This window comes from Octopus bimaculoides, chromosome 4 (genome assembly GCF_046866305.1).
Source record: "Octopus bimaculoides isolate indiv1 chromosome 4, ASM4686630v1, whole genome shotgun sequence".
Taxonomy (NCBI): domain Eukaryota; kingdom Metazoa; phylum Mollusca; class Cephalopoda; order Octopoda; family Octopodidae; genus Octopus; species Octopus bimaculoides.
The window spans coordinates 128,444,826-128,462,778 of record NC_142931.1 but is presented as its reverse complement, the minus strand read 5'-3'; the positions used below and the strand labels follow the sequence as shown (position 1 = coordinate 128,462,778).

Genomic DNA, 17,953 nt, shown 5'->3' with positions numbered 1-17,953 from the left:
GTACCCTTAACGTAGTTCTCGGGGATATTCAGTGTGACAAGGCTGACCCTTTGAATTACAGGTACAACAGAGAGAGGAAGTAAGAGGGAGAGAAAGTTGTGGTGAAAGAGTACAGCAGGGTTCGCAACAATCCCCTGCCGGAGCCTCGTGGAGCTTTAGGTGTTTTCGCTCAATAAACACTCACAACGCCTGGTCTGGGAATCGAAACCGCGATCCTATGACCACGAGTCCGCTGCCCTAACCACTGGGCCATTGCGCCTCCATATATATAAACATACACAAAACAATTCTAAATTGCTTATGTCAAATCAACAAAGTAGTTGACATCACTTTTATCATCATCATCATCATCATCATTATTAACTCTGCTGTGGTTACTTTTGTGTTGTTATATTCAGGAACATTTTCACAAAAAAATATATAAATCATCACTATCTTTTAACATCCATGTACCTCGCAGAACTACAAATCCTGTGGGGTGGGGTCAGCTTGGTGCCAGTGAACAAGGGAATGATCTATGAGAAGGAGGTGCGGTAGTGCAGGTTTTTGTAGAGGATCGATGTGGTTACTAATATCTAGTAGTGGAGAAGGGTAAAGATCCCCTTAGGCCATGAATGACTATGAGATTGCACCTAGAAAGTTCCCCTCCAAGGTACAAGTCCGGGCAAATTTGTTTATGGAGGACCGACAGTCACCCAAGCATACCAGCCTACCCTCTCCTTCCTTGCCACCAATATTATCCAAGGGATACAGCAAAGCATTCGATACAGAGTATGTACGTATGTGCCAAAAAGTTTGTGCGAGATTTGGTTGTTATTTCTAGCTGTGGGTGGCCTGCTTGAAGGCTGTAGAATCGGGAGAGGAGGGGTTGGAGCAATTTTTATTTTTATTTTTGAAAAAATTGAAATTTTACAAACAGTTTTTTTTTTTCTTCAGAATCATTATCTCCGTATTTTTCTACGTTTTTCGTCTCAAAAAATATCTGAAAAAAGTGAGATGAAGAGATGGGAAGGGGGGGTGGGTGAAATTTTGAAATTGCGATTTCTTCTAAGAATCGGAATCTCCGTAGCCGAAAACGTGGGTTTCTGTTTAAAAAAAAAAAATTTATAGAAAGTGGGGGAGGGGGTCGAGTTACGTCTCCGCCATGTGCGCCAATTTATCTAATATATATTTTCTTTCTAGTATAGATACAAGGTCAATATAAAGTGACCCAGTTCTTGACTTATTTTGTCAACCTTGAAAGGTAAAGTTGACGTCGGCGACATTCGAACTCAGAACGAACGTCTGGTGTGCTAACGATTTTACCAGCTCACCGCCCTTTTTAATCGAAAATATTGAGATTTTTTTACTCGTCAATTTAAACATTAAGCACTTACCGGCTGCATTTAGGTTTCAGCGAAACTTAAAAGTCAACTACAAGCAAAATGAATTTGTAGTAGATACATTTCAGTATTATCTTCAGTCAGTGGTGGAACTAATTTTTCTGGAATTTTGATATTTCTAAGTGTAAAAAAGTCGATAACAATATTTATCTTACCCCAACTATTTCATGCCTTATCATGCGAATGAGATATTTCTACAATCAATTTATCCTAAAATTTTCGTCATACAATCGTACATTAAATTCCTATATTCTGCTGATATATAAATCCAATCACATAGAAACAGGTTGAAATAGAAAGAGGCGAACTCACGCATAATGAGAGAAGCAGAAAACAATTATTAAAAATCTTTTTTTTTTTTTTGCTTTTCTCATTATAGACGTGTGTGTGTGTTTCTTTAGGATCTATTAATCTTTTTTTTTTCATTTGGAGAATTCAAGCTGGCAACTAACCAAATGGCAAAGCTCTTTTGTTTCATTTAGGGCAGGTGCTGGGTGTTTGTGGTCGTCTGAATCTGTTGATGTGTGTATGTATGCATGTTTGTACTTATGGGTAACTTGTATTTGTGTGGTGGATATACGTTTCACATTAGTGTACAAGTATCTGCGCTTCACATTTTTAACACTTTAGTATACAAGTGTTTGTGCTTCACTCTTGTGTGTGTGTGTTCATAAATTGTAATTTGTATATCTGCATTAAGGCGGCAAGCGGGTAGAATTGTTAGCACGCCGGACAAAATGCTTAGCGGCCTTTCGTCCATCTTTACGTTTTGAGTTCGGATCGATAAAACAAGTACCAGTTGAGCACTGGAGTCGATATAATTGACATACCCCCCCCACTCCCGAAATTGTTTGCCTTGTGCCAAAATTTGAAACCAATATCTATATCTAGATGTGTGCATTTATCTGGCCCAGGAAATTTGGTAAATTTTCAGATTAACACCCGCACGATCTTCACTAGGGTGTTGGTGTTTTAGGGTCAGGGTTAGGGTTAGTGTTTAGGGTTACGGTTATGGTAAGGGACGGAATTTCCTAACCCAAACCCTAAAACCCTAACCGTAACCCTAAACCCTAACCCTAACTCTAACCCTAAAGCCCTAACCCCGACCCTAACACCCTAGTGAAGATCGTGCAGGTGTTAATCTGAAAAATTACTGGAAATTTACATGATGGTGCGGGCTTGGCATAGGTATGCACACTCCCTCCTCTTAATTATGCATTACACCGTACATACATACCTACATTCGTACGTATGTATTTAATCATGCACACTGCCTCCTTTTAATTATGCATCGCACCAGAGACACTGGTATTCCTCACAAAAACATTCAGAAGCAACCACATAACTGTGCTGATCCTGTCATGTATAAACCGTGCATGATCCGTTGTTATATGCCTGGAACAATTAACGTTTGTTTCATTGAAGTATAGGCATAGATTCAAGAAATAGTCAAAAGCAGGGCACTAGCGTAGCTAGAGTGTGTGTTGCCCGGAGCGGTCCAACATGAAAAAACACTCGGCTGGGCACCAATATCGCTGTGATGATGATGTGTTATCTGCTGTTGATGACCATTTTGACCAACAGGATAGCTTCTTCACCAATGTGATTCCAGCACTGCAACACTGATAGAAGTGAGTGGACAGTTAAGAAGAACTACGTTAAAAAATGAACTTCATTTGGTCACATTCCATGAGCGTGTCTTGCTCAGCCTATGAGCATTTCAGTCAATCCTCATAATAATAAAAATTATTATTATATTTGCATTTGTTTTAATGTTAACATTGAAAAAAATCCACATTTATCATAAAAAAATTTGGACCTGGGTTTGCACTTCCTAAGCAAATTTTGTTCTTGGGCCACTGCTTGTGTGAGTGGGTGTGTGTAATAATAACAACATCCATACGCACACCACATCTACACATGCAATCATGTTTGCCTAACGAACACGACACAATGAAGTAGAGAAATTTGAAAAGACAACACGAAACCGGTTATTTCTCAAAATACAATGTTTATATACCAAAAAGATTTTATAACATTTTTCTAACCTTTTTCTGACATAATTTAAATATATACTTTAACCATGTAACACAAGCCTTCTGTAGTTTTTTCACTCTTATTATCTTTTATATATATATATATACATATATATATATATATATATAAATTTAGTAAATGGAGTAAAACGCATATGTTAACTGAATACTTTTATTTCCAACATATGTTTCGATGATTACATATTATACCTTCCATAGGAATTGGTGATGTTGATAAGAATGTAATCTTCTCTTCGGGGAAATGCATGGGAACCAGCTTAGACGTAAGACATTTTAACCGAATATGAGAACTGTAGTTGGAGAAGGTTGTTATGTAATTTATTTGAAAAAGTATATATATATATATATATATATATATCATCATCATCGTTTAACGTCCGCTTTCCATGCTAGCATGGGTTGGACGATTTGACTGAGGACTGGTGAAACCGGATGGCAACACCAGGCTCCAGTCTAATTTGGCAGAGTTTCTACAGCTGGATGCCCTTCCTAACGCCAACCACTCAGAGAGTGTAGTGGGTGCTTTTACGTGTCACCCGCACGAAAACGGCCACGCTCGAAATGGTGTCTTTTATGCGCCACCCGCACAAGCCAGTCCAGGGGCACTGGCAACGATCTCGCTCGAAAATCCTACGGGAGCCAGCCTGGCAACGGATATATAATGATATATTATCATCATCATAATTATTGTTTAACATCTGCCTTCCATGCTGGCTGGCCTGCATTAATCACAAAGGTTTATTGAGGCCAAGATTGCAGTTGTACTAAATAACATATTAACATTGTTTGTTCACTTCTATCATAAGTGTGTATATTTGCGTTGTGTGGTTTTAGTTGTACATAAATAAGCACAGTGCATATTTTATGTGGATTTGCATAGACATGTATGCACAGAAACGCAAACAGAAATAGCAGTCAAATCTCCCTTGAACCACATCCTAGATATAGGGTCATAGCTGAAACACCTTTGACATTGGATCAGCCCAATCAGAGAGATAATCTGGGGATAAGCAACACAACTAATAACAATGAAAAAAAAAAGGGCATTTCTGTGCTGGGATCTTTCAGCCTGGGTGTCCACACAAAGAGGCAAAATATATACATTATTAAAATCACTTTTCAGAATAGAGTTAATAATCTCATAAAAATACTTTTATTATTCTACAATAATAGACAGCAGATTACATCAACTGATGATCAATAAAGTATCACATCATACAAGTATTGTTTATCGATATCAATGAAATACCCTTCTAAGACTTTCAAGATACAAATACATTGACAATATGTGGTCTTTTACTCAATTTCTCAGTCTTCTGTAGAGTTTCATTGATTAAATGTTTTATACTGAGAATAAAAATGGTATGAAAAGTGTTTTGAGTATCCTGTTTATGTTCCTTATATATCATATTCCACAACATGCTAAAGGGTTAAGAGATAAAGTTTTCTGTTAGAGCAGTGGTTCCTAACCGTTTTTGTGTCAATGGACCGCTTTGATCCCTATTTCACTCTACTGGACCTCCATAGTCATTCAATGTATATATATAAAAAAATCTAACTGTATTTTTGTTCTTAAATATTATTAGGAATTTTGTGAAAAAAAGATTAAAATATTTTGTGTATTGTTGAAGTATAAGCAATTTATTGCACATTAATTTTAACAACAAAAGCATATATGGACCCTGGTTGAGAATCGCTGTGTTAGGGGTTTGTAATGTGTATGCATGAAGAAATATTGTGCTGTTGGCAGTAGATGTTATCTGTGATAGAAACTGATCAAAGAAGACATGAAAAGAAGCTGTGGATTACTGAGGTTCATGAATGAATTGATGCAAGATCACAGCATGGGGTGATTACTGTATACTACGGACCCAGTCAGGAGAAAACTGAATGTGAAAAAGAAAATGATGATAATGAATATTGTGTGCATTGAAATATGTAGACTACTCGTGTGTTAATACTACTTTGTATTTATGTTATACTGTACTACAAAATATCTCTATTGATTTATTGCTAAATCCTTCTTTCTGTTCACGAAGCTAGAATATTTAAAGACGAGATGACAAAGCATTTACACCTTTCTATACATTCAGTATTGATAAAAGAAAAAATCTATAGATGGTTGAATGGTAGAACTGTTAAAGTGTCAGCCAAATTACATTGTAGTATCCTTTAATAGGCACAGGCATGGCTGTGTGGTAAAAAGTTTGCTTCCCAACCATATGGTTTCAGGTTCAGTCCTATTCCAAGTCATTTTGAGCAAGTGTCTTCTACTATAGCCTTGGGCCGACCAAAGCTTTGTGAGTGGATTTGGTAGATGGAAATTGAAAGAAGTCCATTGTACATATGTGTGTCTGTCTGTCTGGCTTTGTGCTTGTCTCCAACTATTGCTTAACCAGTGTTGGTTTGTTTATGTCCCCATATCTTAGCAGTTCAGCAAAAGAGACCGATAGAATACATACCAGACTTTAAAAAAAAAAGTTCTAGGGTTGACTTAACTAACCCCTTCAATGAAGTGCTTCAACATGGTCACAATCCAAAGCCTGGAAAAAATGAAAGGTATATATTTTGCAGTGCTGTATAACAATTTGTTCTACGATTATTGAAGTGATAATTGCATAGAATTTGGAAGAAGAATATGATGAATGCTAATATATTGATTTACAAAGGTGTATCATTCTTGCATGAAATTATATCTTTCTAATTTTCTAAAACTTCATCATATCCATTCTTAATTATTTCATAAATCCTCCGACACATGAATTATTTTATTAACATTTGTAATTCTTTCATTCTACCTTTTTATATTGATATCAAATTCTTTCAAATGTCATGCCTTAAGACAGCGCTGTGAAACTTAATTTGGCACGAAAAGTAACAATGATTTCATTGTTTTTCAATATTTGCTAGCTATATCAAATTATATTGCTGTTAAGAAATCTAGAATGATTTTCTCTCAAAATGAAATATCATATTACGTGTAATTATTGATTAATAATAATTAACGTTAATACTGCAATAAATATTTGACATCTCATTTTACAGATGTTAACAAAAAGCTAGTTCTGAAAACGCGCGTGTTGTGTGTGTGTGTGTGTGTGTGTGTGCATGCATGTGTGCGTGTATTGCAAAGTATGAATTGAGTCATGATAGTAACATTCTCATGCTGAAGGAAACAAAGTAGGGAGGAATGAAGTTTAGATTTGAACAAGTGAACACACTCACACACACGTGCACACACACACAAATTAACAGCTAAGATATTTGATATAAATGATATGTCATAAGCTCAAAGTAAACTTATAAAATACCAGGCTATCTAACATATGACTCAATCATTAAGAAGCTCACTTTGCAACCATGTAGGTCCAGGTTGAGTCCTGCCATGCAACACCTCAGGCATCTCTACTACAGCCTCATGCCAATGTGAGGGAATTTGGCAGATGGATACTGTGTGGAAGCCTGTCATGTGTGTATGTTCCTGACCTTTGCAAGCCCTTTGATAGCAACATGATTGTTGTTCCTCATGAACAGTTTGCAATTTGTTGGCTGCAGAAAAACATAGACTGAAAAAGAATTCTACAGAGCCAACATGCCTAGGAACAAAGACAACAAATTGTAATTGATGCATGGCCTTGGGTGGTGGACATAATATGGGTTATGAGAAGAGGAAAGATGAGTAAACTGGTAGTACTTGATCTATATTTAAGAGATGAGGAATTCTGTACATTATTTACATTATTTACATTTGACAGACATTTGTCCTCATCTTGTTTGTTGTTAACACAACGTTTCAGCTGATATACTCTCCAGCCTTCTTCAGGTGTCTTGGGGATAGTGACCTGAATACTACTACTACTACTACTACTACTACTACTACTACTACTACTACTACTACTACTACTACTACTAATAATAATAATAATAATGATAATGATAATAATAATAATAATAATAACATCAAAAAATACCTTAGGAATGAGAACCCAGGTTCGAAAGTTTTGGAAGTGGGTTTGGTAGAAAAAAACTAAAAGAAGCTCATTGTGTGTGTGTGTGTGCATGCAGGTATGCATGCATGTGTGTGTGTGTATTCTTGTCTCTTTGCCTTGACATTGTGCAATAGTTCTAAACATGTTTCACCATTATGCAAGCAGTGTCCTTCATTTCCAATCTTCCTTGAAAATATTGTTACTTAATGTATATAACTTATATGTTCTTAATACATTTGTCATATTTTTTTCACAATTTTGTTTTTTATAACAGGAATATTTTGAAAAGAAAAGGCAAAATCGGAAAATGAATAATTTCCGATCACCAAATAAAAAGCATGGTGTTAGCCAAGACCTAATTGCACTCCATACTCTAAATGCTGCTTATCCTGGATTTTTAAAAGGTAAAATGACAAGTTTACTATAGCATTTTCTTAATTTAATGCTGATTATTTAAGTTCAGGCTCCAATCTGATTCAGCTGTAGAAACTCTGCCAAATCAGATTGGAGCCTGGCGTAGCCATCTGGTTCACCAGTCCTCAGTCAAATCGTCCAACCCATGCTAGCATGGAAAGCGGACGTTAAACGATAATGATGATGGTGATGATGATGATGGTGATTTAAATGTATTTACCACCAATGTTGCTATCAAGTTTTATAACTTTCTGTTCCACATGATTCTTTCTGAATTACATTGTTGTTGTTGTTAAGGTGGCGAGCTGACAGAGCCATTAGCACGCTGGGCAAAACGCTTTGTTGACATATTGTCTGTCTTTACATTCTAGGTTCAAATTTCACCAAGGTTCACTTTGTCCTTCATCCTTTCAGGGTCGATAAAATAAGTACCAGTTGAACTTTGGGGTTGATATAATTGACTTAACCCCTCTCCCAAAAATGATGGCCTTGTGCCAAACTTTGAAATTTCAAATCAATTACATCGTTGTTGTTGTGGTTTTGTTATTGTATTCCTTGTTCATTCTTTTTGAAGCAAATGGATTTATATATAGCTAACCCTCTAGCATTTAAACTGACCATTACCCAACCAAAATACTCTACCAATTATATCTTCAAATCTGCTAGATCCAGCCCCTTATACCTACTCTACAATGTAATTCTAAAAACAAACAAACACGTCTTAGAAATCTCAAAGCTAAGAGATCATGTACGATTTATTCAAAACAATGTGAATAAATAGACATTATATTTGATAGAGCGATTTGAACACTAAAAGGTTAAATTTAGTTAGGATAACCTTAGTATTAAACAGAAACTTAGCTCAAAGTTTTTTTATGGTGTGTGTCATCATTATGTCCTGCAGTGTGATGAATATAGTCTAATATAATTCGATGTCACAGAACACACAATAGACATGTATTTACCTGTGATTATTCTAAGGGTGGTAAGCTGGCAGAATTGTTAGCATGCTGAGCAAAATACTTAGCAACATTTCTTCTGGCTTTATATTCACAGTTCAAATATTACTGAAGTTGACTTTGCCATTCATCTTTCCAGGATTGATAAAATAAAGTACCAGTTGAGCTGTGTGGTTGATGTAATTGACTATCACCCTACCCAAAAATTTCAGGTCTTGTGTCCTATAGCAGAAAGAATTATTAAGTTAGTTTAATTTAAAGTGTTCAAATTGCATTGTGGTCGACTTTCATTATATCATTTTTTTTATTACCACAAGGAGGAAAATGTAATATTTTAGTGTTGGATGACTACACCACAAATAGATTCACCAAATTCAACTAGATGTTTTGAAATATTTGACTTTATTAAATTTATGAAAAAAAAAAGGGGGTAAATTTCCAGATTATCTACATGCCACAGTAATATTTTCATTTCTGATGGTTTTTTTTTTTTAACATTTTTCAAATTTCTATATTTTGAACATTGGAAATCTTTGGAACATGCATCCATCCTCTACTTCTAACATGCTGATTTTTTTTTCAAAACATTCTTCAGATTTTCATGTTTTCAACATAGGTGATTTCAATTGTGCCAAAAAAAAAAAAAGCTTATTTGATTTTTACCCTCCCCCTCTGGAGTTTTGATCAAAATTTTTTATTATTACTATAGTGTTAAAATCACTGTCACTTTTTCACCACCATCATTTTGAGTAGTAATAAAATAAGTATTAGAGTTCTGAGAATATCATTTTAAAAAAAAAGAAGTATGCCATTAAAACTGCTGACTGTGTGGTAAGTAGCTTGCTTACCAACCACATGGTTCCGGGTTCAGTCCCACTGCGTGACACCTTGGGCAAGTGTCTTCTACTATAGCCTCGGGCCGACCAAAGCCTTGTGAGTGGATTTGGTAGATGGAAATTGAAAGAAGCCTGTCGTATATATGTATATATATATGTATGTGTGTTTGTGTGTCTGTGTTTGTCCCCCCACCATCGCTTGACAACCGATGCTGGTGTGTTTACGTCCCCCGTAACTTAGTGCTTCGGCAAAAAGAGACCGATAGAATAAGTACTAGGCTTACAAAGAATAAGTCCTGGAGTCGACTTGCTTGACTAAAGGCGGTGCTCCAGCATGGCCGCAGTCAAATGACTGAAACAAGTAAATGAGTAAAGAGTAAAAAGAGTACTGATAATGGTCTTGTCATGGATTTGAACCGGCAATGTTTTGGATTGATCATTCCTTACTACTACTCCAGTGAAAGTCAAAAATTATTAGAAAGATGAACTAACACAAACAATGGATTATTGAAAGCGTAAGCTTTTATAAAAAGCAAGAATGTGTTCTTGCCAGGAGAGTTTCTTGACTGATTTTTATAAATTGCTGTGTTGCTTGTAGAGTTTTCATTAGTCCTACTTGACTTGTTTCTCATTACTAAAATCCTCTCCTTTCAGCAAGATATAATATGCTGTGTTCAAGTTCAAGTAAATAGCTTATACCAGAGGTGCGGAACATGTAGCCTACTGAAAGAATTATAACGACTGAAGGAAAATCATTATACTGGAATGTAGTTTTGTTGATTTATTTTCATTCAAAGCCAATCTTTTCAGCTAGCTGCGAATTTTAGAAATCTAATTGTATTTTCTATCTGGACTTGTAATTATTTTACAGTAAATCTAAATGTGACCATTTGTTTTAACGAGCATTGATTTGTCACCATGAGTAGTCAGCTTCAACATGACCTTGTTGTCAACTTTGTGTCAGGTTTATGTGACACATGAGTTGCATTTAGTCGATTGTGATTGCTTTGAAATTCCATTATGTTCACAAACCTACAATTCCATGCCTAAAAATTCCTCTTGCATGTTCCTAGGTATATGAGGGAGTGCTGAAAAGTTCCTGGTTTTGGGTAAAAGAAAATATGGGGGGATCAGTTAATTATGCTTTTATTCAATATATTCCCCTCTCAGATTCACACACTTACTGCAATGGTCCTTCAGTTTTTCTAAACCCTGTAAAAGAACTCAGAAAGTTGGGCCTCCAACCAGGCGTTTCATGATACCCTTAAAGCCAGGAACTTTCCAGCATGCACTTGTATATGTACTCTGCTTTAGGAGATTCTGACTTAACTGATTTCATGACATTTGATTTATTTTGTGCCAATTGGTTGTCATTTAGTTATGTAATACAGGGTATGTTTTTCTGTTCTGTAATGAAAGACGATAATAAGTGACTTATTTTAAAATGTCTTTTCATTTGTATTGCTATACAGTCAGAATTAGATGTTTTTGATCATTTTAGAAAGAATAAAAAGGAAAATTTTTCTCTTTTACAAGTCTGAATGATCAAAGACATCTATTTCCAAATTATATTGCAAGATAAATGAAGAAAGACAAGAGTAATTTATAATAGTTTTTTGTCACAGTACACAAAAATGTACTCCATAGAAATTTGAAACTTGGTCCAGTTTTTATTTTTCATATAATTTATAAGATACAGCATTGAATTTTTTTTTTGTTTTAAAAAAGTTATGATAATTGTAGATTGCCTTTGTTCAGTAACTTATTCTACTGTTATTACTATGATTTCAGTTTTGCAATGTTGACCTGTCTTTGGATGAAATTCTCATCTTACTTCAAATGTAATTTTCTTTCTGTAGTTTAATGAATATTATCCTAGTAATATGTTTGGTGAGAATGTGACTGTACCTCAATGACATTGATTGATGTATGCCAGAATGAAGAATATACAGGCTTGGATGTATGTGCCATAAATGGATGCTATAAGCTTAGTAAAAGACTTCTTTCAGTTGTTGTCCAAAGTACTTGTGGTTGAGTTAGACTAAAGAACTTTTGAGAAAAGCTTTCTTATATCTGACCTAAAAATACTGAAGCTCACAAACAATACTTATGAATATTTATGATAAAAAATATAACTGAATAACAAAACATAAAAAAAAATGTACCTTCATATCAGTTTTCTTTGATGTTGATTATTATAGTAATTATCCTATGTTTAGCTTTGTTATTATAAAAAGGAGAAATTGCTCTCCTGTGATGTACACAATAGCAAGTAGCACATTCGCAGTCAATTTGCTGGAACATTTTAAGAATAAATATACAAATCCTCATTAGTTTTATCTAGTTCAGTTAGAAGTACAACTTGTCTGTGGCCTTTTTTAAAAAACATGTTTAATTGTAAAGGAAGTTTCAGTTGCTTTATTTTTTAAAAATTTCTATCAAAATTCATGTAGAGTTGTTTTATTAATTAGACTATTATTAGATGACTCAGTGAGGGAGCTTCTATGTGGTTGCTTGATTTGCTAGAAATAGCAGCCAAATTTCCTACAAGCTAAACTCTACCAAATTAAAAATGACACGGTAGAAAATATTGTCTGAGGTATACTACTCCAGGAAAAATAAAGCACATTGGTCATGACTTGGACGCTTTTGATCACAAATATTTTTGACCAGGGCCAATGTTGCTGCTAAACAACAACAAAAACAGCTCTATCGCATAGTCATTTTCCCTCTGTTCATTCACTGCCAGACATTGCTCACATCTGTTGCATACTATTGTCTGAAGAAAGAACTACATTACAAAGCAGCAGAATTTCTCTTAATCCCTTGCAGCCATTAAACTTCTCCATTGACTAAAATATCTGCAGCTTTGGCATTACCAATGACAACATCACCTTGGTAACAAATTCTTTCTATTAGTTCTTAGATCTCTCAAGGACTTTGCTGCATTGAAATTACATATAAGTAATTTTCTTGAGCAACTTAAGCATATAATATCCATATGACTGTTTGTCTGTTGGAACTATTCTTCTGTATTATTTGTATCATAACATGACTAGTAAAAAAACCCATCATCATCATCATCATCACCACTCCCACAGCTACCAACACCACCATCATCACCGCTATCATCAACATCATCAACATCATCATTATCATTGTCATCGTATCTTTTAATGTCCATCTTCCATGCTGGCATGGGTTGTATGGTTTGACAGGATCTGACAGGTCTGAGAACTGCATTGTGCTCCAATGTCTGATTTGGCTCAGTTTTTATGGCTGGATGCCCTTTCTAATTCCAAACACTTTACAGAGTGTAGTGGAACCTTTTTTCTTTCTTTTTTTTTTGTGGCACAGTACTCATGAGGTTGCATTGCATCTTGCAAGTCTAAGATACCCTTTGATTGAGTGAATGACCAGCAGAGAGGGAGCTGGCTTTATGCTAAGAAACGAGAGGCTGAAGTATGAAAGAAAAGACCAGAACAGGCAAGATTTCTTGCTGTTGAAGTGCTACATAGCTACTCACATCATAGAAGAGTGGGTTGGCATAATCAGGGTGGAGTTGGAAAGAAAGATAAAATAGTGGTAATGAGTGTGTCAGGGTGGACCCACAAGGTACAAAGAAGGTGAATAAAAGAGCAGGGTGTGTTGGTAGGTAAAAGTTGCATGGGAATGTGGTAGGGAGTGAAAGATGGTTAAGGATGGGGAATAGATGAGGGGATAAATAAATGAATGAAGAACAAGTGTTGTGGGGTGGTTGATGATAAAGTATCTATAAAATAACGGTTGAAGGGAAGATACTTTATGGGAGCATTCTACATGCTAAATACAAATATGATAGTGAGCTGAAGAACTTCAATTAATAGAAGTCATCCATACAATTTGTTGACAATATATATATATCTGAGGATTGTTTAAAATCTAAAAGCAATAAAAATACAATAAAATCATGACTAAAATTTTTGGAAAATATTTTCACAAAATCCAATAATAGGAGTGGATTTGAAATATTAAACAAACTAGTGAAAACAATGAGCATGCTACAGTTATATTAGACTTCTCATGAAAGCATATACTTCTCAGTTGTGTGTGCGTGCGTGCGTGATTGTGATTCTTCCAGTCAAAAAACAAGAACGACCATCTATGAATATAGGGAGGTGTATAATAGTGTTTAATGATGATCATATTAACAAGCATTGGTCATGACTTTTGTGTGAAGTTAATAATGTTCCTCACCATCAAATTGACAATAGTATAGATCTAAATTGAATGCCTTTAAAAAAATGTAAGTCCTCCTTGTAAAACCTTCCAAGAAAGGAAAATATTTTTTTTACAAAGAAAAATATAGTCATTATTTAGAGTTAATAGTTTAGGGGGCAATAACTCATGATCTGAAATTGAAAAGTTATTTTCTTCATCAGAGGAAAGGTCAGATTGAAAATCCTGATCAGAGGGGATAGAATATTGTAAATGTATAGGGAGGAAAGAAAAGAAAGTGGAGTGGATCAAAGGGAGAAAGAGAGAGAGAGAGAGGGGGGGGGGGGTAGGAAGAGAGGAATAAAAGAAGAATAGAAATATTATTGGATGAAGGGCTGGATGGAAGGTCAACCACAGGAAACATTGGTCAGGGAGAGGGAGCAATGGTCACACTTCCCTAAGGCAACTTGGGGAAAGTGGGGTAATATTTTAGAATGTACTTCTGCTCATATAAACAAGGTGTTACGGTTTCTGACTTAAACACAATTTGCATTTCCTGATGCCATTGGAGTAAGACTGTATTGGATGTCAAAGTCTGTGGTCTTTCTACTTCAGCTGCCACTTCAATGCAGTAATGTCCTGTTTTTCAAAGTTCCTGAAGGAATTGGTGCGGTTGTATAAGCATTTCTGGAGATGCCCTCCATCAGTCTGATATAGGGCTTTATGCTGGATATGTTGTTTACCCTACAGACTTGACTTTAGCTTCATATGTTGTGGTTTCTACATTGCAATGACAATTGAGTGGGCAATTGATGATATCTGAAAGGACAACTGGTCTTAATGTTAGAGGTAAGCTTGCATGAAAGCAGCTATATATATATTTTAAAATGTTGTAGCATGGTTAAATTTAGAAACATAGGGTATCCATCTGGTGAGTGTGAAATATTATTACCTTCACATGAAACCCTAAGTCATAGTCATTGCTAGTATGACTGCCACTAAACTAAACACACACACATGTGCATGCACACATACACAAAGCACAAAGTAGAACACACACACAATCCACTCACAGACACATTTATAAAGGGAATGTGGTGACACTAATTATAAATATCAACAATATGGTTGTGAAGATGTATAACGGGGCAGTGTTGTACATACAAATACAGTAAAGTCTTAACATGGTCATTCTAAAAATAAACAATCAAAATCTCAAAACTACAAGACATTGCAAAATGAATTAAAAACATCATGAATAAATAAGCATTATATTTCAGAGTGTAGTCTGAATGCTGAAGGGTTAATTGTTGTTGATATTTGAATACTATTTGGAAGACTTAACCTGTTTACTTTGGGAAGGTAGAGACTATTTTTTCAAGATTTAGTCAAGCATATGAAACTCAGTAATTAGGTGTTTCAGCTTTTGGTCATGGTGTTTTCAATATAGAAATTTGTTTGTCTTGTGGTTTTTGTTTTAGGGTTCACAAAAGAATATAAGTTGGTGGAAAGGTTAGTTGCTCAGCAGATTTTTAATTGAGGTTTAATTGTTTTTCACTACTAGTTAGAAAATTTAACCTTTGTATTTTAGACAGGTCAGGTTTGTGGATTATGTTGTTATAAATATTTCATCTATCTGTGTGTATTTGTAATAGTATTTATGATACCTTATTTATGACCAATGAATATACACAAAAGTAGGGCATTACAAAATGCATGCCAATATCAATATGCAAATGAATGCACAAAAATTTCTAATCCAGATTGCTAAGACATTTCAAAACAATAGTTTTTGCTATTGGTTAAATATGACAATATTTCATCTTCTTCTCTTCTACTCCATCACTACAAGCTACCCCCATCATGATCTATGGTAATTAAACAACTTCCTTGTTGCTATTGATCTATGGTGCTTGAACAAAAATTTTATCATTATCATTGGTAAGCCAGCAGAAGAGAAATTATGTAGCCATTGAATCTGATCAAAGTAGCCATCAAATATCTCTAAAGAAATTCCCTACAGTATTTAGAAATAGAATGTTGGTTATTGACCAAAAGAGTATGATTGCAAATACAAAGAGCCAAAAAGGGTTCTGCCAAGGGTTCCCTAGAGCAACATTATTTGATCAAGGAGTCTCTCTGGGTCAAGTCACTACTTCTCTGCATTGAGCCAAAAGGGTTCTTTCCAAGGGATCCCTAAGGTAACATTATTGATCAAGGAGTCTCTCTGTGCTTAGTGGTTAGGATGTTGGACTCATGATCGTAAGATTGTGGTTTCAATTCCTGGATCAGATGATGTGTTGTGTTCTTGAGCAAAACACTTCATTTCACATTGCTCCAGTCCACTCAGCCAGCAAAAATGAGTAATCCTGCGACAGAACGGCGTCCCATCCAAGTGGGGAATATATAAGCCATGGAAACTGGGGAAACTGGCCCTTATGAGTTGGCATGACTCAAGAAGGAAACTTTTTTGTTTGCTAAGGAGTCTGTCTAGGTCAAGCCAGTGCTTCTCTGCATTGAGAGATCACAGCTCTGGTTCCATGGACATGTGATTAAAATCTTGCAGGAAAGAATCACAAGACAGATTCTTCAAGCCAGACCAACCATAGAAGACCTAAGGGTAGACTGAGAATGAGAGGTTAAATAATACCCATAATCTCAGTTGGTTATGCTTGGGAATCCAGCCAGAATGTCTAATGACAGTTACTTCCAATAGAACCCTAAGGAGGAGGTGTCTGATGACTCTACCCTTACAACCCTCCCAGGATTAATGAGTGGAGATGGAAATTTGTTTTTAATTTTAATGTGTCCTTAGTAAAGATGAGGTAATCATGTCTAGAATTTCATTTGTTTCATTCAATTCATTTTATAGTCTTTGTAATTTTAAAATAGATATTTCCATGAAAATCACATAACGACAGTCAAACCAACCAGATATAATTAATATTATATATTTGCATATCAAAGATATGACTTAACTGCATGATTGGCTGCTTGAGGTTACTTAAGTAGAGATGACTAGAATTTATACAATAAAAACATTATAATTGCCATCCCCACCCTGCAATTGTCAATGTTGTTATTGGTTTTAATATTGACATCACTACCACTACCACAACTGCCACCACTATCATCATCATCATCACTGTCATCATCATTGTCATTATCATGCGTCTGCAACTAGAACAATACATTATCTTAACACGTCCATCATCATCATTATCATCATCACCATCACAATTACCATGATCACCATCATAACCACCATGACCATCATGCCCATGACTGTGTCAATGACCACTATAATTAGATCATCATCATCATCATCATCATCATCATCGTCATCATCATCATCATCATCAGTTACCAACATGAGTGGTGCATTACCTTCTTTCTTTAAGTTTGCAAATTGATATTGGTGTTACATCTAGCAGTTCAAAGAACCTTGCTTGTTTTTTTTCTTTTATTATATGAGACATTGCATAATAACAGAAAACAGTGTGCTGTTTATAGATCTTTGTAGTTTAAAAAGCCAGAAGACTACTAAATAGAACCATAATTAAACTTCTGGTTTATTATCAGATACGACTGATGTGACAAATACAGAATACTATAGTAAAATATTTGACAGGTTCATTAAAAGCTAAAAATTATTTAAAAAATACCCTTCAGTGCTGTGACTGTATTATTTCCTTATCAGTGGCCAGAGCCTCTTTTTTTTTTAACCCTTTAGCATTTAAGCAAGCCAGATCTAGCCTCTCACACCTATCTTACACTGTCATTCTAAAAATAAGCATTCACATCATTGAAATCTTGAAGATATGAGATAATGCACGATTAATTCAAAATGATGTGAATAAGTAAGTATTACGTTTGACAGAGTAATCTGAATGCGAAAGCATTTCAAATAGAAGAAACCTCTAAAAATAGATTATCAAGAAAGGCATGAGAAAAAGTAGAGAAGGGTGATTTCAGAATATTGAACCCCCTAAAAGAGGTAACTATATATCACAACAATTATCAAGATGCTATGGTGGAGAAGACTCATCTAACCCATGAAAATAAATAAAAGCTGTCTTTTTTAATTTTTTAAAAATTTATTCTGAGAAAGAGGAACAG

At 35.2% G+C, this 17,953-nt stretch overlaps 1 protein-coding gene across 3 annotated transcripts in view; it reads left to right on the top strand.

The window, feature by feature from the left end:
- Positions 1 to 17,953, top strand: part of LOC106871170 (uncharacterized) — a 106,863-nt gene that overhangs the window by 5,769 nt on the left and 83,141 nt on the right. For all 3 annotated transcript variants that reach the window (XM_014917500.3, XM_014917499.3, XM_014917498.3), the window contains exon 2: positions 7,703 to 7,832. In XM_014917500.3, coding sequence (XP_014772986.1) covers positions 7,703 to 7,832 — 130 coding nt within the window. The remainder of the gene's footprint in view (positions 1 to 7,702; positions 7,833 to 17,953) is intronic.